Source organism: Drosophila subpulchrella, chromosome 3R (assembly GCF_014743375.2).
Source record: "Drosophila subpulchrella strain 33 F10 #4 breed RU33 chromosome 3R, RU_Dsub_v1.1 Primary Assembly, whole genome shotgun sequence".
Classification (NCBI taxonomy): domain Eukaryota; kingdom Metazoa; phylum Arthropoda; class Insecta; order Diptera; family Drosophilidae; genus Drosophila; species Drosophila subpulchrella.
The window spans coordinates 16266289-16292269 of record NC_050609.1 but is presented as its reverse complement, the minus strand read 5'-3'; the positions used below and the strand labels follow the sequence as shown (position 1 = coordinate 16292269).

The following is a 25981-nucleotide window of genomic DNA, read 5'->3' as shown; positions in this document are numbered from 1 at the left end:
TACATATTTTTTCGAATAATAAAACCTTGTTACCAATAATTTTTATGATTTGATAGAGAATAAAATTAGGAATAGAAGTGTGTTAATTTAATTTTAGTAATTTCAACAACCTTTTCTTTTAAATACGTTGTTTGAGGATAAACCTAAAAACTCTATTAATAGGCCTGATAAGACTGTTTCTTATAAGAATACAAAAATTTTAGACAAAAAAGTTTTTAAAATCTTTTTTAATGGATTAAGATTTTTAAAAATTCATGGTCATATGGTTCATTGCTCACCAATTCAATTCACCTTAAAACACTTAAATAAAATCTTCCTTCTAGTTTTTTAATGATCAATAAGTTATTTTCAAAAATTTTGAATTTTTCGAACAGGTGACGCATAAACGGTTCATTGCTCACCGCGAACCGGTTCCAACCGTCCACTGCGAACCAGTCAGCACTGCCGCGAACCGGAACCACAGTGGTGAACGGAACCTGAACGGAACTGGAGACGCGACGCAAATGGAAAAGAAAACATAAACGCTGAAAGCTGGAAAAATGCGCTGTAAATCGCCAGCCGTTGGATTGCAAGTGCAAAAGCGCGTTGCCGAGTGTGCCCGTGAATAAATCGCGATGCAATAGGGTCGGGAAAGTGCGGAAAACAGCAGCGAAAAGCGAGCGAACCCAGCGCCACCCCCCCGCACCGCCCCTCCACTCGACGAGCGACGTCAGCGGGCGAAAGAGCGGGCGTGTTGTTTTTGCCATTGCTAAATAATTTCTCCGGGGCGCTCCGCTGGACAAAAAGTGCTTTTTTTTCCGCTGGCGTGCGCGTATAAATAAATAGCTGCAAAGAGCCAGAGAAAATCTAAGGCACAAAATCAGGCAGAGAAAATACAAATCATCGGTGGAAAGAAAAAAATCAGAAAAAATCAGCGAATAGAAAGTGTATACCGCCTGCACTTGTGCCTGTGTGTGTGTGTGTGCCTGTGTGTGTGATGTGTGTTGGTGTGCGGGGCAGAGAACACAAGGTGCAAAATGTTTACAAAAAAATCGCATGCCGACGTGAAGAAATCCACGGCCAAATTGCAGGACTGCAAGAAGGATTCAGCCTCCAGATTGCGGCACCTACGCATGATATTGGGTGAGTTCAACGGGATAGCCCCCATATTATATCCCCAGAAAAAATCCCAACTTTTTACAATCTAGTTTTGGAGTTTTCCTAGGAAAGAGTTCGGGGAAACCCAGTACTCTATTCAAAACATACTTTTATAAGAAAAATAATAGGGTTCTTAAGTTATCTTAAGGATTTTGGAGAAATATAAATATTTTAAATGTAATTATCTTGAAAAAATTCTGAAATATTCTATAATAAAAGCATATATAATATTTTTGAATATAATTCAAGAACAAGAAAGGAAGTTAACTTCGGCAAGCCGAACTTTGTATACCCTTGCAGTTATATTTATTAAAGTTAATTCGAAATTCTTAAAAATACAAAAAATTATATTCCCAATGGTATAAGATACTAAGTAAAAAAAACCAAAGCTATAATTTGTTTCATATTATTTTTCCACCAATTTTCCGATCGTTCTTATGGCAGCTATATGATATAGTCGTCCGATACTAATAAAATTAATTTCGAAACTCAAAACTAATTTAAAAAAAGTCATTTACAAGCGTAGGAGGTTGTATGTTAAAAAACACCCAAGTTATAATTTTAAAACTGAGAATACTAGTTTGCGTAGAAACGGACGGACAAACGGTCATGGCTAGATCTACTCGTCTAGTGATGCTGATCAAGAATATCTATACTTTCTGGGGTCGGAAACGTCTCCTTCACTGCGTTGCAAACTTCTGCCTGAAATCATAGTACCCTCTCCAAGGGTAGACATATATTAGAAATATATTAAATGTAATCATCTTGAAAAACTCTGAAATATTCTGAAATAAAAACAAACCAATATTGTTGAATATAATTTAAGAAAAATATGTTTGCAGATACATTGTTATGTCAGAATATATAATTTTTTTCTGTTAATTCTTCTTGAAATTCCAAAACCCTTTTCCACCCAAAATAAGTTATTTTATAAACTGCTCTTTTCTGAACACTTACATTTATTTTGCCCCTTGAAGCCAAGGTCCCGCGTTGGCGGTTCTGTTGGCCGTTAATTATTTCATAATGTATTTGCATTCATAGCAATAACAATGAAACTGGTTGGCTGTTTTTTATACATACACATTTTTTTGGTCTGGTGGGCGTCGTTCGCACCATTTTTGTTCCACGGTGGCTCGCTCTCAATGACGTTCTGCCCACAGTTCGCATAACAGCAACAAAAAGTGGATCCACAATGTTGGCCATTTCCTGTTGGGCGCAAAAGAACCTCCACACATACGATTGTACCCCACATGGGTCCCAATTCCTCCAGTAAAAACATTAATTTATGCAAAAGCGGAAAAAAGATTAGAGAAAAACCTCTACACATGCTCCGCTATGTGGCAAGCGAAAATGTGTGAAACACGTTAAGTGATAAAGAAGCAAACAAGTAGAGCCACAGGCCCACTTCCCTAAGACGAACTTTAAAATAAATCATTTTACCCAATTTTAAACCCAATCTCTTACTCATTCTTTTTTGCTTGCGTATTTAAAAATAACATTTAATTTGTTTTCTTTTTTATTGATAAACTTATTATTTTACAAAGGATGAGTAGACACAGTTTAATATTTTCTTAATGAGTCAGTTCCTACAGAAGTTATTCACTTATTTATAAAGTCTGAGTAAAAAGAATTAAAAGTTCCATGTTTGCTCATAAGTAATCATTTTATGACTTGATTATTTGCAAATAATACACATTTCCAGACTTCTTACGTTTCCTACATTTTATGAGGCAATCGATAAGGATTGAATTATTTCATTGTTATGATCCTAATATGCCAATTATAATAGAATCAAATAGCTTGTTACATTACTTTATCAACTTATTTTGTTTATCTACAATTATATTTTCTTAGTTTTAACTTGTTTCCTTTATAATACGAATTTGTGAGTAAAATTTTATAGTTCGCTTTAGAGAATTTGACCTGTATTAGCCTCCAATGAACAGCAAGTACGGGTTTCGAGTACGAGCCGCCGATATGAGCCATCTCCCCACCTTCGCCACCTCTTTTCAGTGGCTTTCTTTTTGTGTCACTTCGGCGAACGATTTCCAACAGGTGCCCCTCGATATAAAAAATTCCGAATACACCTGACTTGACACCCTCCGGTGCACTATTGTTGTTATTTCTTATGGTTGTTGCTGCTCTCCGCTGCCATTGTCCCTTGGCAAATTACACGCATTAGACATTCTTCCCAATGGCTGCGTTCCCAATTGTTGTTTTTCAACCAGTTCATCAGCAAAGGCACTCTAAGAAAAAGTTTTCCATTTTCAAGATAAATATTTTAAATATTTTCTTAGCTAGATGTAGAAGTACATAATAAAAATCCCTTCACAGAGAGAATAATTCAAGTACATTGTTCTTGAATTGAGAACATTCGTTCTTAAAATCCGTGTAAGTACATTTTGGTATCAATGTTCTCAATATTAAAGAGTTTATTTATCAAATTTTTGATAAGCGTACACAACTGACTGGACTAATAGTTTATTTTTTGAGATATACAATGTAAGTACCACCAATTCAACTTGATTCGAGCAAAATAAAAATGTATTTAACTTCAAAATGTCATTTTATTTTTAAGAACATTTTCAACTCAGATAAGAACGTCAGAATTTTCTCTGTGTTGTAATATGATAAATAAATACTAATTTATAATGAAAAAATCTTTGATATTTGTGTTCTTAAAAAGTAGGGAACTATAATAATAGAACTTAAGATCTCTTAAAATGATATAGAAAATTGCGTGGCTTTGTTCTCTGTGCAATGATAGACATCTTCGCTTTGGCCTTCTGCTGGAACCGGTTTCAAAGGTTTCTTACTCTGCTTCATCTCTTTGTTTAGCTTTCTTCTGTTTTGCAGTGTGTTTTGCTGATGACAGCAAGCCGGCAACGGCAGTGAACCCCACCCCTGGACCCCTTCCCCAATAACCCGTCCCCCAACCCCACTGATTCATCACAAATCGCTGAGCACCCATCATAACGTGTTTTTTTCGTAACTCGACTTTTAATAGCTTTTTGGCCGCCAGTTTCGTTTGTTGTTATTGGATATCGTCATGCGTGCGTTTTCTATATATGAAGATATAGATAGGTTGGCAGACATCGGCTGCCTGGATTGGATTTGCAGCCTTATCAATGGTGACATGCACAGGTGCTCGACTCGATGTTGCGTCACTATCTTGGCTGTTGCCCCCTGGCGCCATTTTCTTATCACTGATTCACAGAGCAATAACTATGCCTACATTTTGGTAATATTTCCGTTTAATTAGTCTCTTATCTATGATATTCCGATGTAATTGAGGTGTCACAGAAACCCCTTTTACCTTATTACAAAAGAATATCGTGTATTTTTGTTTATGATTGGATTTTTCATTATGACTGGGTTCTGTTTTATTCCTCATTATTTTCAGTGTAGGAATGCACTAATATTGATAGATAATATTTACCCAATATGCAATTCATTATCTCAATTGTTGACCTATTTTCTTTTATATTTTTCAGATAATGTGGAGCTGGAAGAGTCGAAATCACTGTTCGAGACCAACTACAGCCATGTCTACTTTATTCTGTACGACACCTTTATTCAAGCCGAGGCGAATCTGAAGCAAAAAGGTAAAAATAATGAGTTTAACCCAGATATGAATATTTATTTTGAACCGAAAGCAGGGGTTTGTACACCCCTGATAAGGTATTGTTAAAGTTTTCTTTGCTATTTTGTTTGTCACTCGAAAAGGTTGTATGTTCTCTAAATGAAACTTAAAATGAACTAAAAATCACTGTGGTGTTTTGTTTTAATTTTTTTCACAACGTAAATGGTAGTTTCAAAGTAAAGGAAGAGTATTTAAGCTTCGTTGACTCAAATACCTGTGTTTTTTGACCCATTTAATTTTTGGTTAATTTGCTCGTATCTTTTGAGACTTAAATGCCACCAATTAAAAAAACCAACAGCGACGACATTAAATCTTTTGCCTTGTTTGGTTTTCGTTAATCTTTATGCTTTGTCCCGTTTTCGTAGAGATAGTTATTTGAAAATAAACGAGATTATCTAAATTAAACTCCTGATCTATTTCTATTATACCCCCTTTCTCTCTCTATTTTTGTAAATCCCCTAACTGGCAGAACTTCCGTTTCACATTGGTAAGTTTATGTGGTTCCTTATTGACATCTTGAATTGACCATTGAATTGCACCCGCCTCCTTCCTGCGACTTTGCTTCTGAACTCAGTTTACCATAACCTCATGCGTCCACGTCCCACGTCTCTACTTTCGCTTGAAATCTCCGAAATCTCTCAGAAATGCACCACATGCACATCTCTGTCTCTCTGCATCTTGTGCTTGTCCAGACATTTGGAATGCATCCCTAGATCAAGCAGGAATATCATATTGCACATAGTATTACCTTCACTGATACAAATTTTATTTAACTTTATTAAAACAGTTCACAAGGCGCATCGCGAGGAACTAGACGGCTCACTATGGCTGCTGGAGAAGATCCTGTGCCTTCTGCCGGAGTTGTTGGCCCGTCGGTGGCAATGTCACTCCCTGAGTCGCATCATGGCCAAGCTTTTGCATCTGGGCAACTCGCCCAAGCTGAGACGGGAAGGTGTCAGGTTAGTGAATCCCTAAGATTCATTTTAAAAACTGCATTTACTAACTGTATTCACTTTCAGATACTTCCTGCTGTGGTACCAGACGTTGGGCGAGAATGCCCCAGGCTATGTGCACGCCATGTACGCGGATCTCATCCCCGGCCTAATTGTGCCCCAGAAAGGCGTCACCGGACCGGATACGGAGTTCAGTGCCTCGGACTTTCTTACCCATCCGAACATGAAGGCGGATGGGGGCATGGCCTCCGTTTTCCACGACAATGCATTCTCGCATCCCGTGCAGAGTTCAGAGGTAGTGGCCCTACTGCCTCCTTCATCCAGCGAAAAGTCAGCGCCACCGGATCCCCGGGATGGCCTGGAGGTTCTGCTAAACAGCATGGTACAAACGGCGGCCTGTTTGCGATGGCGTGATAATCGCGCCCAGAAGGATCACCGGGCATTTGCCTTCCTGCTGCAGCGCTTTATGGACGTATTCCTGCCCGTCTTTTCGCCCAATTTCGATACGAGCTGCTCCATTTACAATCCCCGCCTGGATCTGCCCGTCATGCGATCGATAAACAAGAAGGAGGAGGTGATGGCCTCGTGTGTGGTGGTCCTGATCACCTGGGTATCACGTTTCACCCACGAGCGTTTGTTGAGCCATCGCTTGGATTGCACTCTGCACATCGAGGACGTGGACCATGTGCGTCTGCAGGGCTATCAGCAGGGACGCATCGTGCGTGATGTGTTCTACGTCAGTCGAGAGAATATCAACTTTGTACACGAGGTGTATCGTCAGGCATTTCTGCTGAACTTCACCTCTAAGCCGCAAATAGAAGCAATTCGCACGGCCATCGCTGTGTACCGCGATTGGATGACGGGCGAGACTCCTCCGCCGTTCCTGCTGGAGCCCAATGACGATCCGCCGCCTCCGCCGACGGCGGGTGGAACTCCTAGGAGTCAGCGCCTACGCACGCCCTCGTATGTGGGAGCCATTGCGGGCTCCAAGGATCAATTGGCGGTCAGAGCTGGGCGGCAAAATGTATTACAAGTAAATTACCGAACCTTGAGCTTGATTTTCCCTTACTGATCTATGCTATTTTCCCAGGTGTTTGTGACCAATGCGGCGAATGTATTCCTGGTGAACACCGCCAACCTGAACATCTGCTTCCCCACCCGCTCGCGAACTTATCGCTCCACTCCACTAGAAGAGCAGACGGAGCTCTGCAAGAAGGTGCTGAATGTGTACCGCACCATGGTGATGAACACGGAGATGGATTCGCGCACCTGGGAGCAACTGCTGATGGTGTTGCTGCAGGTCACCTCAGTGGTGCTGCACCAGAACCACCATACATTGCCAAGTGGCACCCCTAAGAGTGCCACTCTGGGCGGAATCCTAGGGTCGGCTATATTCCAGACTCTGATTGTCACATGGATACGAGCGCACACAAAGGTGCCCGTCAACGTGCAGTTGTGGGAGAAATTCCTGAATGTCCTGCAATCCTTGACGCACCGCGAGGAGCTCATCGTTGAGTGGAACAAGACCATTCAAACACTGACTCGTGTCTTTTCGCGATACACCTACTGCATTAACTTGCTGGATCTTCCCCTGGATCGAGTGGCGGAGAGTCGGGCGGAGAAACGTCGTCGCATCGGCAGCGTCTGGCAGGCAGCGGGATCGGGCAGCGCTGCCAATGGAGGCAGTGCTGCTTCTGCTGCCATTAGCCAAAGCAGACAGCGGGAATCCCTAGCGGAATCGGGTAGCAGTCGCTCGGAGGAGACCTCGTCGCAGATGCCACTTGCAAATCATCCACGACCTCACCACCAGCACACGCAATCCCAAGGAGGCAATGGCACACGACCAGTTCCCTTGACTCCCATGCTAAGTAGGAGCTACAGTGAGGGCAGCCTAGCTTCAGCGGCCAGGAGCTCTAGAATACGACGCCGTCGGGCTGCCACTCCCAAACAAAAGGTGCTCCAACCACCACAGGCGGGAGAGAATTGCTCTAACCCACAGGATCTGAGGAGAGCCATGTCTCTGGACTCACTGGCTAGGAAGGGTGATGCAGAGGAGACGGACAGCTACCAGGAAGGTGACAACATAAGTGGAGCGGGTTCCAGAAGTCCCTCACCCACAGCCAGCAGCGGAATTGAAGGTGGATCCATCAAAGATGCCCAGCTGCAGATAGATGCCAGCTTGGACGATGCCAATTCTGGGAGCTACGGGAGTGGCAGCAACTCTGGGAGTGTTTCCGGACGTCGGTGCATTATCTTAGGAGGCTCAGCGGAGGGTTGGCATCCAGATTCCACCTCCATCATGTGGAAGCGCATGCTTGGTGCCTTGGGAGACGTTAATCGCATACCAAAAGCGGATCTGCACGCCCAGGTGTTTATGCATTTGCTGGAGATGACGCAAAATCTCATCAAGATCAAGCAGAACCAAGGGATATCCTCGGATAATCAGAGCACTCCACCGATGCCGACTTTGGTGCCACCCATTGGAATAGTGGCGCCCTGGTGTTATGGATCTCTTTCGCTAGATCGATCCTTCAAGAATGGCAAACTATGGGCCCTTCAATTGCTCTGTTCGCTCGCGATTCATGGAGCTGTGGGCATGCAGCAGCTGCCATTGTTTTATCATGCTCTTCATCAGCTGCTGACTGGTGAGGATCGGGACTTGATTTATGCAATTCTCAAACACTTGGAAGGACCCAGGTTGCTGAGCTTGCTTTTGCCAGGACACACTTTGCTGCTGCTGGACTTGGTTCATGCGAGTGCTATATTGCTGACTTCATTGGAGGTTTCAAGGAGCACGCCAAGAGCCGAAGTGGCGGCTCTCCTGGGATCGCTGCTCTGCTACCCATCCTCCTTGCTGCCACGCCCTGTTCTGCAGCCCTCGCCACAGAAGTTTGAGCTTATGGAGTGTCCGGATTTGCAGGATCACATCCTAAACATTGTGCTCAGATGCGCCAGGCGGGAACCTTCGGCCAAGGCGCGATGCATTGCCCTCTCACAACTGGGTCAGTGGCTGCTTATGCGTCTTTCTCAACCCTTGCCGGTCTCCTCGACGTCCGGAAGGGGAAACCTCTTTCAGCAGGCAGTGCCCCATCACAAAGATGTGCATCCCAAGGAGACGCAAGTCTACAATCCGCGCATCAAGGAGGTGCTTCAAGTACTGCTCCAGGCGCTACAGTTTAAGCATCACACCATCGCCATGGTTGCAGTGGATTCGTTAAAGTTGTGCGCCGAACGTGGACGCCAACTGTCCGCCATTGAAAGGGTTCCCCAGCTAATCATCACAGCCATTTGCAAGGCTTTGGAAATCCAGAACGTAACCAAGCCCAAGGATTCGGACAAGGTGGTTCTTACATCGCTGATGCTGTGCTTGGGTGAATTCTGCATGGCTATTCCTGCCCCAATTATGCTGACGCCCTTCAACGAACAAGGTGATACTCTAGTGCTCCAGGTGCTCAGGGTACTCCTGCAGGTTGCCTCGGGAGCTCCACGCCATGAGAGGGTAAAACTGACCGCCGACGATGATTTTGATATGCACATTACCCACGACGATCTCCAAGGAGATGGACGCCTTCCGGAAGCTACCTATCAAACATCCGAGACCATTCAGAAATGCATCACGGCCATCAAGTTGTGTGCCAAGGCGGTGTCCATGCATCTGGTCACCCACGTGGGTCATTTTCCCATGGGGATCGGAGCATCTCGCTTGAGTTCCATGGTTGAGGAGCAGGACGACATTGGTAATGCTGCCTATGGTGGTCAGGTGGAGTCGCGTCGCGACTCCGTGGAACTTCCATCTGCTGTAAATGCCCAGAACATGCAGCTGTTCATGCTAAACTCCGGTCTGGTGGCCAGTTTCATTGAGCTGCCCACTCTGAAACTCCCTGGTGGAGGAATCACGGCTGGTTTGGTCACAGCCGAGAAGCAAGTTAGAGTCCTAATGCGGGATCTCAATGGCAAAGCCTGTTGGGATGCCTCCATATTGTATTCGGAACCGCGGAAAGCGGAAGAGCCTCCTGCGAAAACCACACCAAAGATTCACCACACCCAACCGTTGGATTCCATGGTCTCTTCCATGGTGGCGCATGAGCTGCAGGCACCGCGACACACTCTGCGTCACCGTCCGGCGGGAGTTTTGCCGCTGGCCAAGGATATGGCCCCGGATCTGGATCAACTGGACGATATGTTGGCCTATATTGGTCATACCAGTCCAGAGTGTGTGCCCCCCACTGTAAGCCAGTTGAATGCTCCAAGCAGCAGTCCCCTGAGTGGAAATCAGGAGGCGCAGGCCATTTCGGTGATCCTGAATCAACGCCTCCTGGAGCAGGAATTCGTAACACACTCGGCGCTGGCTCCATCCCCGGCTTTGCGTCACGCCAGCTCAAATTCATCGCTGCAACAGCCGGATCAGAGGTCCCTACACTCCGCTACGCCTTCCTTTGATTCTCTGCCCACCCGCACTGAGATGCCGTTCCAGTATTGCCGACTGCTCTTCTCACATTTGGGTCTGGCTGGTTGGGAGCGACGGTCCCGGACGCACTTGCTCCAGCGGAGCGAGAAACTCATGCGGGAGTTGCGGAACGTGGATCTTCAGAAATGCCGAGAAACCCATAAGATGGCGGTGATTTATGTGGCCGCCGGCCAGGAAGATAAAGGAAGCATCCTGAGGAATACGAGTGGAAGCAGCACCTACGAGATGTTCGTTTCCGCTTTGGGTTGGGAGATCGATCTGGAGACGCACAATGGTTTCCTGGGTGGATTACCCCGTCAAGGATGCGGGGCAACGGCTCCGTATTACGCCACACCCTTTCTTGAGGTGGTCTACCATGTGGCCACCAGAATGCCGTCGGACTCCTCGGAGGCCATGCTACTGAAGACGCGCCATCTTGGCAACGACGAGGTCCACATTGTGTGGAGTGAGCACCATCGGGATTACAGACGGGACATTCTGCCCACCGAGTTTTGCGATGTGCTGATTGTGGTTTATCCGCTGAAGAATGGTTTGTTCCGGGTGACTGTCAACCGGAAGCCGGAGGTGCCATGGTTTGGACCATTGGCCAATGAGAGCGTGGTAAGCGGCGCCTGCTTGGCCACCCTGATCCGCGCCACTGCCATCAATGCCAGTCGGACGAAGCGCGCCGCCTTGCCGCTCTACCAACAATTGTAAGTTGAACTGAAATATATATGTTTTCTTTAGATACTTATGAGTTTTCTATTCTCACACGCAGCTACGAGGAGCGCAACAGGTCGTTGGATAGCGTGTCTTCGCGATACAAGGAGAGTACCACCTTTGAGGACTTCGCCAGCCGCATCTTTAATCCCATGCCGCTGTCCACATTGGGCACTCTACGGGAATCCAATGCCAGCAGTTCGGCAGCACCTCTGGCTTCGGCTTTGCTCGATCACAATCGTGCCTCCGTGAAAGGTGAGCAGCTGGATTTGGGGAATCAGTAAACAATTATTAAAACTGAAATTTTATTTATAGGTTGGGTTCAAGCTTCGATTGACTCTGGCCCCATAATTGGAATAGCACCATCGGCCTCAGCTGGATCCACCGCAGCCATGGAGGCAGCCACCGGAATGGCCTCTGCCTCGCCGCGTGGCCACCGAAAACTGGGAGCTCCTTTCAAGAGCGTGACCAAGAAGCACTCGCTGCAGCAGATCGTCGTCGGAGGCGGCGGAGGAGCCGGCGGAGACACGCCGCCCGAGAGTCCAACCTTGCCGCAGCGACGCTTCAAATAATTCTTGTCCCTTTCCTGCGATTCCCGGCACCATCTGCACCCATTCCCCTCCCCACCAATCGGGCCGAGGGCCAAGCCAGGCCCGAAAAGATGCAGAGAGTTCTAAGGCAAACGAATAGTATTGCGAAACACGTTTCCTCCTACATTAGTTATTGTAATTTATTTCAGTTTTCAGCTTAGTCTGTCAGTGTATTTAACTATTTATTTTCTGCTGCTCTGCTAATCGAACGCTACTCTCTAACGATTTCCCTTCCATTTTTCACTTTCAAGTTAACACTGTGTTGTAATGCATTGCGAATTTTACCTAGTTACAATGATTTCTTTTTACGTATTTATTGATGAATCCGCTCGTCTGCGATGCGGCTGTATTTTGCGTCCAATCAAACTCACTAATTTGAAATTATGTTATCTATGCACTCAATTATGTTAATTAATTCGATGTAATGTAAGATTATTTAGTTAATGAGCTTTAAGCATTCGAGTGCAAATTGAGGATTATCAGCTAGCTGAACAATTGCTTTTCTCGCATTTACTGTGCTGCGCTTTTTATCCAAAGCAATCTGTTATTCAATATTATAGATATTATTTTTTACATTTTTATGTCACATTTTACGCTTGGCAACGAGAAGCAAATTCAAAGAATTCGAAAATCGTTTTAAGTGTCCCGCACAAAATGCAAGAATAATCAAAATTCGAACATAGGAACTTGCTCTGCCCATTTAAAGCAACACGTCAACTACTAGTATTATGTAATCGACCTATTTGTATAGGTAGCCTAGTTATAAGCCATTCTCTACTAACCAATCCCCTATCAACTGTCGATGGCAATCGTCACTAGGAGTGTGAGTCTTAGAAAGGAAAACAAAACAACAGAGTAACTAAAATTGTTCAAACAATCGCCTTTTATTTGTGTGTAAAAATGAAATTGTTACAAGATGATTTATTAATCAGCATAAGGATGTTCTTCATTTGTATTTCACTGCGAATTGTTTCAACGAATTGATCAAATTGATAGATTTATATTTATATATATTTACACCAAGATATGTTAATTTTGTATTTATGTAAAACGGGCAACTGAAAGTTGATTGCAATGCCTTTTTGTTGCACAAATGTTTTATGAAATCTGTAGTCTAATTAACACAATTAACCTTAAGCGAGTAAACCATTTTGTATAAAAAAAAAAAAACAAACAAAAACCAATAAATCGAAAAGCAAATTAGTGCTATGTGAAATTTGTAACTAACACCAAGTAACGGATTATATACAACCTAAATTTACAACTACGATTTAATATGTATATTAATTTATTAATTTATTTGAGAAACAATCGAGTATTTTTCGTATAATAAATAACGTGAATTTCAAAGAGTTGAGATCCTGCTGTGAGGGAGAAGTTCTCTTTCCCGTGGGCCAGATGTTGTCAACATTTAGTAGTAATTAACTGGGCACGCAACCGCTCTACTGACACTCATTCCGCGCCTCCCAGGTGGCCCAGACTTGTAGGCCGGGCCGTGAGTGGTCATTGCCTTGACTCCTGTTTTCGGCGGTTTCTCTTTTTAGGGGTGATTCGACCTCCGCCCACCCCCAGAAATGGTCAGACAGACAGGCAGGTCGGCTGGCTGCCAGGGATCAGTGATGGCAGAGGTCTAGGGACTTTTACTAGGTACATGGTCTAAAAGTTAGGTACTATTTGTAGTTAAAAAATTTAATTAGGTTTTATGATTTTGTAATTTGTAACTTACCTGATATTACTATTTGAATCGATTGCAGTACAAAATATTAATGATATACGGCATTTACTTGTGTATCCATATAATGAGTACTTTTTCATCAACTTTTTTGCTTATAATACGAAGTGTTTAAAAATAGAAATGTATTTTAAATTAAAAGTACCTAATTTATAACTTTGTAAGTTTAAAATCCCAGGTTGTTCATTTGGTTATAATAATTTTTGATAATTTCTGTTTTGGTACTCCTTTTACCTACCCAAAGACGTTGGTGCTTAGTCACCTCTGCTGGGGATCTAGTAACGCTCTATGCTGTTTGAATAGTGGTGCTGTAACCACCACTACGAAGTGACGCCATACAATTTGAATTTTCCCCGCAGCAGCGGCAAATACCCCTAATGGCCTACAGCCGCTTGGCGTGCGCACAGTTCTCGTCGAGCGGTCGTGTCGTCTGAACGTCTCCAGTCGTAGCTCTACTTTCGGGTCGTATATGTACCAAGCTCCACTGCCAAGTTCCAAAACCAAAGCAACTTAAGCCCGAAAATGCGCACTCAAGTGATAGGTTTTTGTTTAACAATTTTGCTAATTGTTTGTCTGTTGTAAACAAAAGACGTAATTAGATGCGGGTGCCAAGTGCCAAGTGGGATCAGAGATGGGGAGTCGTCCGCAGCGGATTCGACGGATTGGCGACAGCCTGCAGATGCTAACCCGGGAAGCCAGGAGCGAAGTGGTGCGCTGTGAACGTAAGTGGTACTATCCAAAAATGCGATGAACCACCTGAGATAAACCAGATAGATCGTAAATAAAATTAATAAATATATTTTAAAATATTTTTGTAATACACTATCAAGTTGCAACTTTATTTTCATTATTGTCTAACAGCCTTTTCTTTCGAACATGATTGATAACCCATCATAACTCACCTGGACCTTGTGTGTAATAAATTCATGTATGTGGCATTATCTTATATACTGGGTATTTTTGCATAAGAGGGCGACGTCATCGCCAGTTTCAACATTGGAGCAAGGAATGATTTGGTGTTTATCTATAGGTGACGGAGACCTTATTATGACATGTGTGGAAATGTGGAAATGGATTCAATGGAATTCGTTAGGGCTGGACATGTTTATCGTCTGCCACAAGCATACAAACCACCAGAAATAGTTATTGTTGTTTTTATTGGGTGAAACACATGGTCTATAAATAAGATTCTTGGGCGGTAATTGTCTAATTACGATTAGCCAAGATTTATATGGCGTTTTATTTATGGTTTTGTAAATTTGCTCAAGACAAGATTAGATAGGCGATATTCATAGAGTAATCTTATCATTTACAGATATAGGTATATTGAAGTTATTAGGTTACCTGAGAATTTCCCTACAAAAGTTGTAACTATAGTATTTTAATGCGCCCAAGAGAAATTATTTAGAAGCTTTTCAATAACACCCTCGAGACATCAATAGCTCCCAAGTGACGAGCGTTATTGTTAGATGGAGTTTCACTTTCGGCTTGAGAAACCAGAAAAAACTAGATGCCTGTCAGGCACGCGATTTTAAACATACCCACATCGACGAGTCCTTCGAAGGCCTTTTGGCCGCTAATTAAGTTCACCTTGGACGTGAAAAGCGGCGTGTTCTTCCAAGGTCATCGCCGATAATTGCGGCCATGGCAACTGCCCAAAAGCCGAAACAATGGCATGGAAATAGAACAGGATTTTTTTCGGTCTTTGAATATCAGATTAATGTTCGCCTCTAACTGAGGATACGCAATAATGGAAAACATAAATCGGGCGGTTCTTTTGTTTGTTAATGAATGGAATATAAATAAACATGAAAGGAATATGGAATTCGTTAAAGAACGGGTAGAATTTAAGGGAGTATGGAACCTGAAAAATATTAAGGAGTGGGGCAAAAATGTATTTATATATTGACATGACTATCTACGACTTCGATTTGAAATTATAATTTTATGTTAATTATTATATTGAGTGCGTAAAATCTATTCTTTAATTAATCCCATTCCCAATTCCGGTACTACTACGTTTTAATTATATTTTAAAAACCCATGTCGCAGCAAACAAAAAATAAAAATAAAACAATGATTTCCCATCCCACGCACCTTATAATCACCCAGCCACACCTCTATCTATTTCTAAAAAAATTGTTGTGGAAAAACGAGAAAAACAGTCAACAATACGAAAGAACCAGATCAAAACAGAGGCACAAACAAAAACATACCTGGGCAACCAGTTGCAAATTTTTGAAATCAAAACAAACCCGAAGAAGCTCGCTCTTAGGAGCCCCCAAACAAAAAATAAATAAAACAAGGTGGTCTAGAGCTATATAGCTCTCTATAGAGCGAATGAGAGCGAGAGAAAGACAAAATCGGCTGGAGAATTATGGGTTGGCATATAGTCGCCTCAGTGTCTAAACACCAGTCACGAACGACGGACGGTCCACGAACGAGTAGTACGCAGAAAATTTGGACCCATTCGGTTTTATTCATATCTTTTGGATGCGTGCCGAGCGTCGCGTGGTTTAATTTCGGGTTCGGCAATTAACATATCCATCGCTTTTTATGCAAATCGGTGATATTGAAAGAGTGTAAATAACAAACATAAATGTCGAATCGAAAAAGTTGCCCCCTCCCCACAATTTATGACCTTGAACCCGTCAGCCCAAACGGATGTCACCTTTCCCAAACCGAAACACACACTTCCAACGATTTTGAGCCATGGGTTAATTAGAATGTATATTCGAGAACGAGCACAAAAAGGTGTTAATTTCGGTTCGTTACGTATACGTAAAGGGCCGGGAAAATAGAAATGGAAATTGAAAACCCGAACAACAGTTGTGCGCGTCAAATGTAAATTGATAGCCAAAGTGTTTCAAACTCATTTGCTAAATTTCCCCGTCTACCATCCATATTTAAACACCCATGTACACCCACACACTTTCGGCAATTTCAAATCAATTAATCTCAATTATTCCGATCGCTCAAGTGAACAGAATCGAGGCGAAAATCAAAAAGTCTCCACGCTTCATTAGGTTTGCCCAAAAGCAGCAGCTATATTTATTATAGCAATTGTTTATTACTTTCCTAATAAATTTCTGTGTGTAGATCCGTCGGTTTGCTAATGAAATATTCCCTATATGGTCCATAAAAATCCCAAAAGCTATACAAATGTGAAGTGAAAACGATAAAAACATGTGCTCAATAAGAATGTTTTCAAAATACGTATGCGCTAATGTCAAATAAAATTTATTTCTATCGCAAAAATTCCTATCAGTTTCTAAAAATTTTATCAAAAAAGTTTTAGGAAAAACCCTATAAAAACCGGAAGCGCATGGCAGAAATTTTATATTGTTTTCCTTATTTTCATTAGCTAGCCACATGAAACTTAGCAAATGTGAAGAAAAAAACAATCAATAGCCATTTTTTCGATAAGAAAAACAATAATTGTGAACAAAATATGTGCGATAAAGTTGTTTAATAGAAAAAAGGAAACATAGTAATCCGGAGAAATTCTGAACAACGATAAAAATAACATGCCAAAATGGAGCTGATTAAGAAATACAAAGAGGGGAAGCTAACCACCAGCGATATTCGCAATCTAAATAGTACGTTATTATATATTGTTATATATGTTTATGTTTTTTACGTATTACTAAGGGCAGACCTTGGTACCTAAAATGTATTTTTGGGACGGCCTTGAGAGGGCGGAGGAAGGAAAACAACAAATTAAAAACAAAACAAATTCCATTAAAAGCATTTAGAATTTCGAATGTCAAACTGCGAGAGGCAATTGGTTAAATTTGAGGTGAACTGTCTGCAGCTATTGACAGAAAATGTTCAAGTCAATTAAAACCATTTCACGGTTTTGTCCATCAGTCATGGAGACTGATCTTTGGGGGCGCGTCTTTCAGCATCAATAAACCGTTTGACTATACGTATTCCAATGTTTTGAAAATTTGCAGAGACAGGGACCCACCCAATTAATTATTTTGAAATGCGTGAAAGTAGAGCCATACTCTACATTTCCTTACACAGAGAAAATTCTGACGTTCTTATCTGAGTTGAAAATGTTCTTAAAAATTGAACGACATTTTTTATTTTGCTCGAATCAAGTTGAATTGGCGGTATTTAAGTACATTATGTGTACTAATAAACTATTAGTTCAGTCCTTAATGTATACCTGTCAAAAAGTTGTTAAGTAAACTCAATTCAAATTTTCTCTTCTCACCATTTCGTTATTATATTGATACCACAATGTACTTGCACGGTTTTTAAGAACGAATGTTCTCAATTCAAGAACAATGTTCTCAATTCAAGATCAATGTTCCTAGATAATTTTCTCTGTGTAGATGATATATTTTTACATTTCTTTGGGTTTTTTTATGTTTAACAGAAGTACAATATTCGAAATATTTTTCTATTAACCATATTAAATTATAAGCTTAGTTTGCGACCATTTTAAACTCCCAGCTAAACGTTCCAAACTTAAACCGTTTTTATAGCGTCAATCAATTCATTAAAGGTGCTAAATTGGCCTAAAGCCTTTAGTCGAATGTGCTAATATTAACTGTTTACAAACACTTTCACACCTCCCTTGCTGTTTCTACCGATCATCATGGTTGAAATGTATATAAATATATTCCATTTGATGCAGTTTTCATCTGTCGATAAGTGGAGGAAAGTTTGTTTGAGTGGGCGTAGTTCATAGTACGTATACGCCATGTGGTTCCTGTTAATGGCATTAACAAATTGGCCAAAGTGCCAGGCTTCCGGGAGCCGTCGCAAATATAAACAAGCACTTAATCACTGGGATGGGGAAATTGTTAACTGTGAACTTCCTAAAGGATTATTGAAAGACACTAATCGTTAAGTTGTTATTATCTTAATAAAATAGCAAATTAAGAATGGCAACTATATATTCTGTGGACCCATGTTGCTGTAGTTTACATCTGTCTATCCACCAGCCGATTAGTAATATTTATTTATAGTTTTCATTGTGAAGCTTCGCCTCTTTTGGGCCATATTCAGTAACGAAACCTGGCCAAAAGCGGTTGGCTGCTAACGACTGCTGAATATTGTTTACCCAAGTTCCAGAGATGAGAGCCGAAAGGGGATTCGAGATGGGAGTGATGTCATTTCATTGGTGCCACTTTGCGGCGGATCATGCAACGCGCAGTAAATCGCTTCTGATATATATGTATAAATGAGTCGGTGGCCGGCCAAAAAGCAGAAAAACATTCCGCTTAATGCGTTCAAAGCACTTGGGGCATGAAATCTGCGGTACCAGCTCGTGATCTATTCTCTCACTCTGCGTATAGATGGGCGAACTTGTAAAATTCAGCTGTCCATTATGGACCATAAAATGGAATGGTAATATAACATTTCCCCCGTTTTGACATGTTCCGCTCTGGGACTTTTATTATGTACACCGAGCATAGTCGTATATTTATCCACGAATCTGTTTGTTGACTCTGCCAGCGGACTGTTTTCTCTTTATTTCGAACAATATGCGGGAATATTTGCATCAATTGAAATGAATTTTATTGGGAGGCAGTCACGGTATCGACGTCATCTGAAAATGTTTCGCCCCGACTCGTTAACCGAGCTCTATAACATTTGGCATGATATCATACCTCTGATATAAACTCACACAGAAACGTTAATATATAGAGACCAGTTCACAGTTAACCGATTCTTACACAAAACAAACTAACTCATCAAACCCAGCCCCAAACATAACTAGAAAGCAATAAATTATCGACTGCTTAACCTTCAAGCACTTGTGGTTTCCGTTCTCATAATTTCGTAGTCCATAGTTTGCAACAGTGCGTTTACTTGATCTATGGCTCCTGGCAGATCCATAAATAGTTGAATGTCTAAATACAGCGATGTCTATTTGCGGGCCATTAATTTTACATTCCAATTTGTCAGCGGTTCGTTTGATAGAGCAACATGTGTGTAATGCTAATATATGCCAGGGGTTCAAAGTATTATTGTATTGGTCAAGATCACAAAAGTTTTCAGGAATAATTAACAATTTTAATAAACGAAATGGGAAACTGTGTCATTTTCATCATTCAAAACTAATGTAAAACATTTCAAAATCGGAAGGCTTTTAATTTTGTGTCCATTTTTTGCAATTAAAAGTTGTGAAAAATTGATTTTTAGTATGCGTGTCATATTTGAAGGTTTTTAAATTACCGAACTAGTTAAATGTAGTTAATTTCTATATAACCTTATTCTTTCTTTCAACTTAGACACCGTAATATGTCTGATGGTCCTCGTGGCAGTGTTTTCCATTCTATGGAGTATCTCGCTGCACATGATATCGGGGGATCTGAACGAGGGAATGGGAATCGTTAGTGACAAACTCATTTTCCGGGAACGCAATATGGATCAATTGTGCGATCATTGCAAACAGATCCTTCATAAGGACTTTATCGAAGCCACGCAGAATGCCTATGGCCGAAAGTACTCCGTGCAGGATGTCCAGTCCGATTCGCTGCAAAGCGAGAGCCGTAAGATATCTTTTATATTGACATATTCCTTGAAACTAAATAATACTTTTGCTTACAGAAACCACAAAGCCAGGGTATAAGATACCGCATATCTTTGATTCCATTGAGAACCGACCTAAGTTGGAGCGTCTCATGGCAGAAAAAAAGGAGGAGTTGGTCACGAGCACTACGACTCCGCCGCCAAAGATCACCTTCAATGCTGAGGCAGATCGTCACTTCCTGAGCACAAGTAAGGGGTTATACTTTAATATATTTCTCTGATTCTCTATTTAACTGATTTCTTTTTCATAAAGTGACCATTGATATTTATTCCACTATTTGGAAACAAGGCATTGGAGCTCAGTTTGTCTATGCATTTCCCCTCATATCAGAGATAGTGGCCATCATCTGGACAGCCATGTGTCTAATCTTCCAGACAGGCAGCAAAAAGAGCTCGTGAGTACATGGGCTTTAAATTAGTTATTTCAATAATAATATTACCCTTTTCAGAGTTCTGCCGAAACCCTGGCGCATTGTAGTGCCTTCGATAATCATTTTCTCGGTGATGAGTTTGGGTAGCTTGGTCTATACGATCCTGACCAATGGTTATCTTAAGCGATTGTGTGGCCAATTGAGGGGGAACCTCACAGATCCCACTGCCATCAGTTGTGGCAATGCCATCGCCCTTCTGCGTCCCATCGTCCATGACCACAATGTGTCCCACGATACGTATCTGGAGCTATTCCGCTCTAGCTACATCATTGGAATGGTGCTGTGGATCATCGCTCTGCTGGTCATGGTACTGCGATTTATCTTCGCCGTGGATTTCCAGCTGGTGGACGTCGATGAGATGTTCGATAACGATCGGTATGGGTCTCCACAAGTCCAAATACAACCAGTTTACACGGAGGTGGTGCAGCAGAGCAGTCCGCAGCACCAGACGCAGATGCGTCCCAGATCGGAGGACGACTATCAGAGTGCCAGGTCGCGTTTGAGCGATCTTGCAGTGCCACTTTTGGAGGTGCAGGGCCAGTCCCAGGTTCCGCCCACTAACTTGGCCTAATCCCACGGCTGGCCCAAGGATCAGCAATCTCAGGTTTATTTTTATACGATGTGTTAGTGTTTAGTAGATGGTGCCTAAGTAATATTATATCAACTAACTGGATTATAGTATAAGTTTTGGAGACTCTCCAGTCGAAAGTCCTTAATCAATCGATATTTAATTGATATTGTTCACTGTCTTAGCTTAGGGAACTCGTGCCTCGATATCTTATCCGTAAATGTGACTTTATGGGAGATGTAATAGAATCGAAATATAAATGTGGTCAATATATTGCATACTCTTAGGCTGAAATATTGTTAAAACAAAACAGTTTGAATTTTTAAAATCGTATACCTAGTTAAGCCACATTTTCCAATCGATCCCCTAGATTTTAACCCATGATGACTTTAATCCAAATGTTTTATTTTAAAAATGCAATAGTCTAACCATTGACAAGTGCGAAAACAAGTGCGAATAAAATACAAATATTGTGTATACGAAGTAAGAAACTCTTCAAGTTCCCGCTTAAAGCAGCTTCATGGTGATGGTCTTGGTTTCCAGGTAGTTGTCCAGACCGTCCTTTCCCAGTTCCCTGCCAATTCCCGAGTGCTTGTAGCCACCGAAGGGAGTGGAGGGCAGGACGGCATCATAGCAGTTGATCCACACGGAACCAGCATCCACATTATTGGCGAACTTCAGGGCCTTGTTGATGTCATTGGTAATAACACCGGCGGCCAGGCCATATTGCACATTGTTGGCCCGATCGATGATCTCCTCCAGGGTGCTGAACTTGAAGATCGACTGCACGGGCCCGAAGATCTCCTCCTGGGCAATGCGCATGGTGTCCTTAACGTCCGAGAAGACAGTGGGTTCCACGAAGAAACCCACATTGCCGATCCTCTTGCCACCAGCCTGCAACTTGGCTCCCTCCTTCTGGCCACTCTCGATGTAGCCCAACACCTTGGTCAGCATCTCCTGGTCGATCTGGGGACCCTGCTGCACATCCGCCTCGAAGGGATTGCCCACCTTGCGGGCCTTGGCCTTGGCAGCTGCCTTGGCCACGAACACATCGTAGATCTTCTCGTGGACATAGGTCCTACTGCCGGCACAGCAACTCTGGCCATGATTGGAGAACAGGGCCTCATGGGTGGTCTCCACCGCAAAGTCAACTAATAGGATAAAAATTAAATTTCAGTTTAAATTCCCAGAAGAGATACCACTTACTGTCTGCATCATCAAAGACCACCACGGGACTCTTGCCGCCCAACTCCAGGGAGACCCTCTTCAAGTTCGACTTCGCGGCAGCCTGCATCACAATCCTTCCAATGTCCACGGAGCCGGTAAAAGCCACCTTGGCAATATCTGGATGCTCACTGATGGCAGCTCCAGCAGTGGGTCCAAATCCGTTCACCACATTGATCACTCCAGCCGGGAAACCCGCCTCCTTGGCCAAAGCAGCCATGTGGAGGGCAGTCAGAGGAGTCTGCTCCGCGGGCTTCATGATGATGGTGCATCCAACGGCCAAGGCGGGACCCCATTTCCAGGCCAGCATCAGCAGGGGGTAGTTCCAGGGAATGATTTGGCCCACCACGCCAATGGGTTCCTTGCGGGTCATCGAGGTGAAGCCTCCAGCGGGAATGGTGTCGCCAAAGAACTTGTCCGTCCAGCCGGCATAATACTGCAGGGTCAACACCGAGTAGGTCACATCGAAGAGGGCCTCGGCATAGGGTTTGCCATTGTCCTGGGACTCCAAGCTGGCCAGGAATGCCTTGTCACGATCCATCAAGGCACAGAGTCTGCAGGGGATTAATATTAGATTTGTTCTAGTAATGATATGGGGTCAAACCCACTTGTTCATCAGAGTAGTGCGCTGCAGGGGACTCAACTTGCGCCATTCCGAGTCGCGATGAAAGGCCTTCTTGGCTGCAATCACAGCCCGGTCGATGTCAGCCTATCAATATTATAATATACGATCCCATATCATTATTTTTCCACTTTCCCATTTCTCTCTAGAAGACTGCACTTACCTTATCTCCCTCGGAGACTTTGATTATCTCCTTGTTCGTAGCCGGGTTGAAAGTGGCAAAGGTCTTTCCCGACACCGAATCAACGAACTCATTGTTGATGAAGAGCTATAAATAAGTCACCGGATTAATAGATTGTGATTTAATAGCCAGTAACCTGAACCCCAGATTCCTCCCCCACCTGACAACAATTGGGTTCGCAGTGTGCATAGCTATGATCAAATCTCATCCACTTTCCCAAACGAATTCCCTGGTGTGCCGGCAATTTGTGCAATTTGTGCATTATTATTAGCCCAGTTTGTCTGCGATTACTTATCCGCTCAAACAAGTTATCAGCCCTGTAGATTGGCCCATTTCAATTTTACGTAGACACGCGACAGTGTAAGCAATGTCAAGCGGAATTCTAGTCACGATACCAAATTGTCGAGTTTATGAACAAAACAAAACAGTTGACAGCTAACTAAAGTCGTTTAGGACTATCGGGTGTCATTTTAAATAATTATGGGTCGTTGGAAAATAAGAGCCTGTAAGTATTAAGTTCTTAAACTTTCAAGATAAAGTAGTCAGCTAAATTAGTTAATCGAAAACTACGTGAGTTAGTTAAAGATTATAATGCCATTTAAATTAGTGTATATCAAAAGGAGTCACTTCTTATAAAGCCGAAAACGTATAGAATTATGGGTTATTAAAAATACAAATACCATTATTTTTGAGATTGTTAAAAAAGATTAATAATATTATTTTTACTTATAGTACTACGGCTGCCGAGCTTTTAAAAAAACTTACAATTTTGTCACTGAAAAATATCATCAAACTATAAGATTCAAAGTCTCATCCATATCAGGAAAATGGCAAGATCATGTTGGTGCCCTATAAACATATACCTTATCAGCTATAAGACCTCTTAATTATTATGGCTTTACTTGGGCTAAATCTGTTCTTGTGGTGATAACAGCTTGAACACCCTGTATCTAAGAACAAACAAAAAGTATATTCCTATGTATAAGGAGGCCAGCAGCCAAGAGACGAAAAATCAAATCAAGAATATTTGTAAATTGCGACACAAACAAGTTTAAAGTGGGCTGAGATTTAAGTGGCAAGTTAATATTGGGTAAAGTTTTCCTTTTGCAATATATTAAGTGCATCTTATCTGCATTTGGTTTAGGTATATTTAATATGCAGCTGGCAACACAATATTTATACTCACTTTTGTGTACTTGGGCTTGGCGTTGGGATCGGCCATATTGAACAATGTATATGCACTTTTAAGAACTGGAATAGAGACCGGCTGTCTGGTAGTCGTCGCGAAACTGAATTTGAAAAGCTGCCAGATGTCCGTTTATATAGACCCCGATAACTGGCTATCAGCGATGTGTTTTTGCACTGTCGTTCATCACCTTTTTTGCTTTGTTGTGGTCGGTCCTCTGAATTATCTCTGCTTTATGCCGGCCGGCAGACAAACAAACATTTCTATATGCACCCTGCCATTTGTAGAAATCGTCCATCAATTTGGAATATTACTAAATTTAAAATTAATTTTTAAAATATATTTTAATCAATTCTAAAGTTCTAAATATAGATCTGTTTATATATATCTTAAATATATTTTTGCATTTCTCTTTGTAGCGTATTAAACAGTGATTAAACTTAGTCATCGTTTAGTTTAGACATCCTTTTGGTGGGTGCTTTATCGCAAAATTCATTTTGTGCATTGCTTCGTTTTGTAAATTGACATATTTGAGCTTTTGGTAATTGGTTTGTGTCCTGGCTATGTATACATTTTGTAATACATTTTTGAGCTTGTCTTATATCATAAAAGGGGTTCCGTTGTTGTAGCTTTAAATGTTTAAATAAACCTTAATAATATTGAAAATATCAGTATTATAAAATTTTACAAAATATGTTTTTTAATCCATAGTTCTTTTTTACAGCCATACCTTTACAAATTGGTAAAAAAAATGAACTAAATTCGAAGAAAAACAAATGAATTTTAAGTAAAATAATTAAATTTAGTTTAATTTTATTTAATATCCCAGCGCTATATATATATATACTTATAACAAGACTTTATAATCTTATTTGGAATTGGTAAAAACATGTTTTCAACTTAATGGGGTCACCGCCTCAGAAACTAGTTGTTTGTATTAGTGGTTTTCCAGCATAATTTTTGAGCGGGAAACTTTCGTACTGGTAGGCGCGTTGAACCAGTCCGTGATCCAGAAATTTCAGTTTGCTTAGCGACTGTGCAATGTAGTTGCTGAAACAGGTGGACAGCTAAGTATAGAAGATTCAATATTGTAACAGGCCCTACCTGTAGTACGCGTAGTCGTAGCGCAGGTAACTGGAGAAGGGCTGCAGTTCCAAGCCATCCGGGCAGATAGGATTGCCATGGAGGCTCAAATACTGAAGGTTGGGAAAGAACCTTCTGATCAGTCGCATTGTCGTGGGTAGGTCATTGAACTGGAATCGAGTATAGTCATTTGATAAGAAATTACAATATTTGGTTGATTGAACTGGGGATTAGGAGTGGTGCCTATGAACCCACCTCATTTTTATTGAGCATCAGTATCTCCAACTGCGGCAGTGGGCGTGACAATGTCCTAAGATGAGCCTCATGCATTCGATTGTTGTCCAGGACCAAATGACGTAGTTGGTCAAATTCCGCTAGCCACGACAGATCCTTCAGGCAGTTGTGGCTTAGATCCAATACTTCTACATGATCAGCATGGCTCCTAACTAATTCCTGAGGCAGTGTTCTTAAATTCTGCTGCACCAAAATAAGCTAAATGAGTGGACGAAAATAATGAGATACGATTTGTAATCTCGGCTAGATAAGCCTCATTTACCATTTACCTGACTGTCGTTATTTTCTGGCGTTTGCATTGCCCTGAGATATATCGTATATGTGGTTAACGAGAGCGTAAGTGGGTTTCGGATACCTCACCGGCGATCTTCTCGTGAGCAACTGAAATGAGTGCTCGATTGTGCTTCAGTCGTTAGCCGAATGCTTTTGTCTTTTAATTTTTTAAATACCCTAAACAGGGAGTTTTAACTGGGGATATGAGTTTATAGAAGCTTTCAAGCCCAGACTATCTTTTTTTATTAAACTATGGACATTTTTTTTTAAAGAAACTGAGATCTAAAACCATTATTTAACGTAAAAGTAAAATATTAAAGTATTGTGTAAATAAAGATTAATTGC

The 25981-nt window shown here is 41.9% G+C and overlaps 4 protein-coding genes and 1 long non-coding RNA gene across 9 annotated transcripts; 2 read left to right on the top strand and 3 right to left on the bottom strand.

Moving 5' to 3' along the window:
• Positions 1-476: 476 nt before the first annotated feature.
• On the top strand, positions 477-12690 carry LOC119546575 (probable Rho GTPase-activating protein CG5521). Of its 2 annotated transcripts, XM_037852976.1 has the most exons (8): positions 477-1122; positions 4632-4742; positions 5250-5267; positions 5568-5739; positions 5800-6766; positions 6824-10893; positions 10959-11155; positions 11216-12690. In XM_037852976.1, exons 1-8 carry the CDS (start codon positions 1017-1019, stop codon positions 11470-11472), a joined length of 5898 nt encoding a protein of 1965 aa, XP_037708904.1. In that variant the 5' UTR covers positions 477-1016; the 3' UTR covers positions 11473-12690. The 2 variants fall into 2 exon arrangements, with proteins under 2 accessions (XP_037708904.1, XP_037708913.1); XM_037852985.1 differs by lacking the exon at positions 5250-5267.
• On the bottom strand, positions 5528-5866 carry LOC119546586. Its single transcript, XR_005219178.1, has 2 exons — positions 5785-5866; positions 5528-5719 (listed from the first exon to the last, which is right to left on the bottom strand). It is a non-coding gene; the product is annotated as an uncharacterized LOC119546586 (long non-coding RNA).
• A 948-nt stretch (positions 12691-13638) lies between the features above and the next one.
• LOC119553818 lies at positions 13639-21256 on the top strand. 4 transcript variants are annotated; one of them, XM_037864466.1, is made up of 6 exons: positions 15631-15748; positions 16587-16821; positions 19474-19734; positions 19793-19963; positions 20028-20169; positions 20224-21256. In XM_037864466.1, exons 2-6 carry the CDS (start codon positions 16758-16760, stop codon positions 20774-20776), a joined length of 1191 nt encoding a protein of 396 aa, XP_037720394.1. In that variant the 5' UTR covers positions 15631-15748; positions 16587-16757; the 3' UTR covers positions 20777-21256. The 4 variants fall into 4 exon arrangements, with proteins under 4 accessions (XP_037720378.1, XP_037720394.1, XP_037720386.1 ...); XM_037864458.1 differs by having other exon boundaries at positions 15636-15804; XM_037864474.1 differs by having other exon boundaries at positions 15651-15669.
• On the bottom strand, positions 21158-24140 carry LOC119553813 (aldehyde dehydrogenase X, mitochondrial). Its single transcript, XM_037864436.1, has 5 exons — positions 23987-24140; positions 22783-22887; positions 22606-22706; positions 21980-22551; positions 21158-21924 (listed from the first exon to the last, which is right to left on the bottom strand). Exons 1-5 carry the CDS (start codon positions 24020-24022, stop codon positions 21281-21283), a joined length of 1458 nt encoding a protein of 485 aa, XP_037720364.1. The 5' UTR covers positions 24023-24140; the 3' UTR covers positions 21158-21280.
• Positions 24141-24782: 642 nt separating this feature from the next.
• Positions 24783-25767, bottom strand: LOC119559814 (leucine-rich melanocyte differentiation-associated protein). Its single transcript, XM_037872905.1, has 4 exons — positions 25633-25767; positions 25325-25561; positions 25091-25239; positions 24783-25036 (listed from the first exon to the last, which is right to left on the bottom strand). Exons 1-4 carry the CDS (start codon positions 25660-25662, stop codon positions 24904-24906), a joined length of 549 nt encoding a protein of 182 aa, XP_037728833.1. The 5' UTR covers positions 25663-25767; the 3' UTR covers positions 24783-24903.
• Positions 25768-25981: the final 214 nt, after the last annotated feature.

Coding starts and splice junctions, on each gene's coding strand:
- LOC119546575 (XM_037852976.1), top strand. CDS start 1,017: ATGTTTACAAAAAAATCGCATGCCGACGTGAAGAAATCCACGGCCAAA. Junction 1,123..4,631: donor GCACCTACGCATGATATTGG/GTGAGTTCAACG, acceptor TATATTTTTCAG/ATAATGTGGAGCTGGAAGAG. Junction 10,894..10,958: donor TTGCCGCTCTACCAACAATT/GTAAGTTGAACT, acceptor TCTCACACGCAG/CTACGAGGAGCGCAACAGGT.
- LOC119553818 (XM_037864450.1), top strand. CDS start 13,854: ATGGGGAGTCGTCCGCAGCGGATTCGACGGATTGGCGACAGCCTGCAG. Junction 19,964..20,027: donor TCGTCACTTCCTGAGCACAA/GTAAGGGGTTAT, acceptor TTTTTCATAAAG/TGACCATTGATATTTATTCC. Junction 20,170..20,223: donor ACAGGCAGCAAAAAGAGCTC/GTGAGTACATGG, acceptor TACCCTTTTCAG/AGTTCTGCCGAAACCCTGGC.
- LOC119553813 (XM_037864436.1), bottom strand. CDS start 24,022: ATGGCCGATCCCAACGCCAAGCCCAAGTACACAAAA. Junction 22,888..23,986: donor CCAAGCCCAAGTACACAAAA/GTGAGTATAAAT, acceptor ACTTATTTATAG/CTCTTCATCAACAATGAGTT. Junction 22,552..22,605: donor CGCACTACTCTGATGAACAA/GTGGGTTTGACC, acceptor AATCCCCTGCAG/ACTCTGTGCCTTGATGGATC.
- LOC119559814 (XM_037872905.1), bottom strand. CDS start 25,662: ATGCAAACGCCAGAAAATAACGACAGTCAG. Junction 25,562..25,632: donor CAGAAAATAACGACAGTCAG/GTAAATGGTAAA, acceptor CCACTCATTTAG/CTTATTTTGGTGCAGCAGAA. Junction 25,240..25,324: donor TGATGCTCAATAAAAATGAG/GTGGGTTCATAG, acceptor ACTCGATTCCAG/TTCAATGACCTACCCACGAC.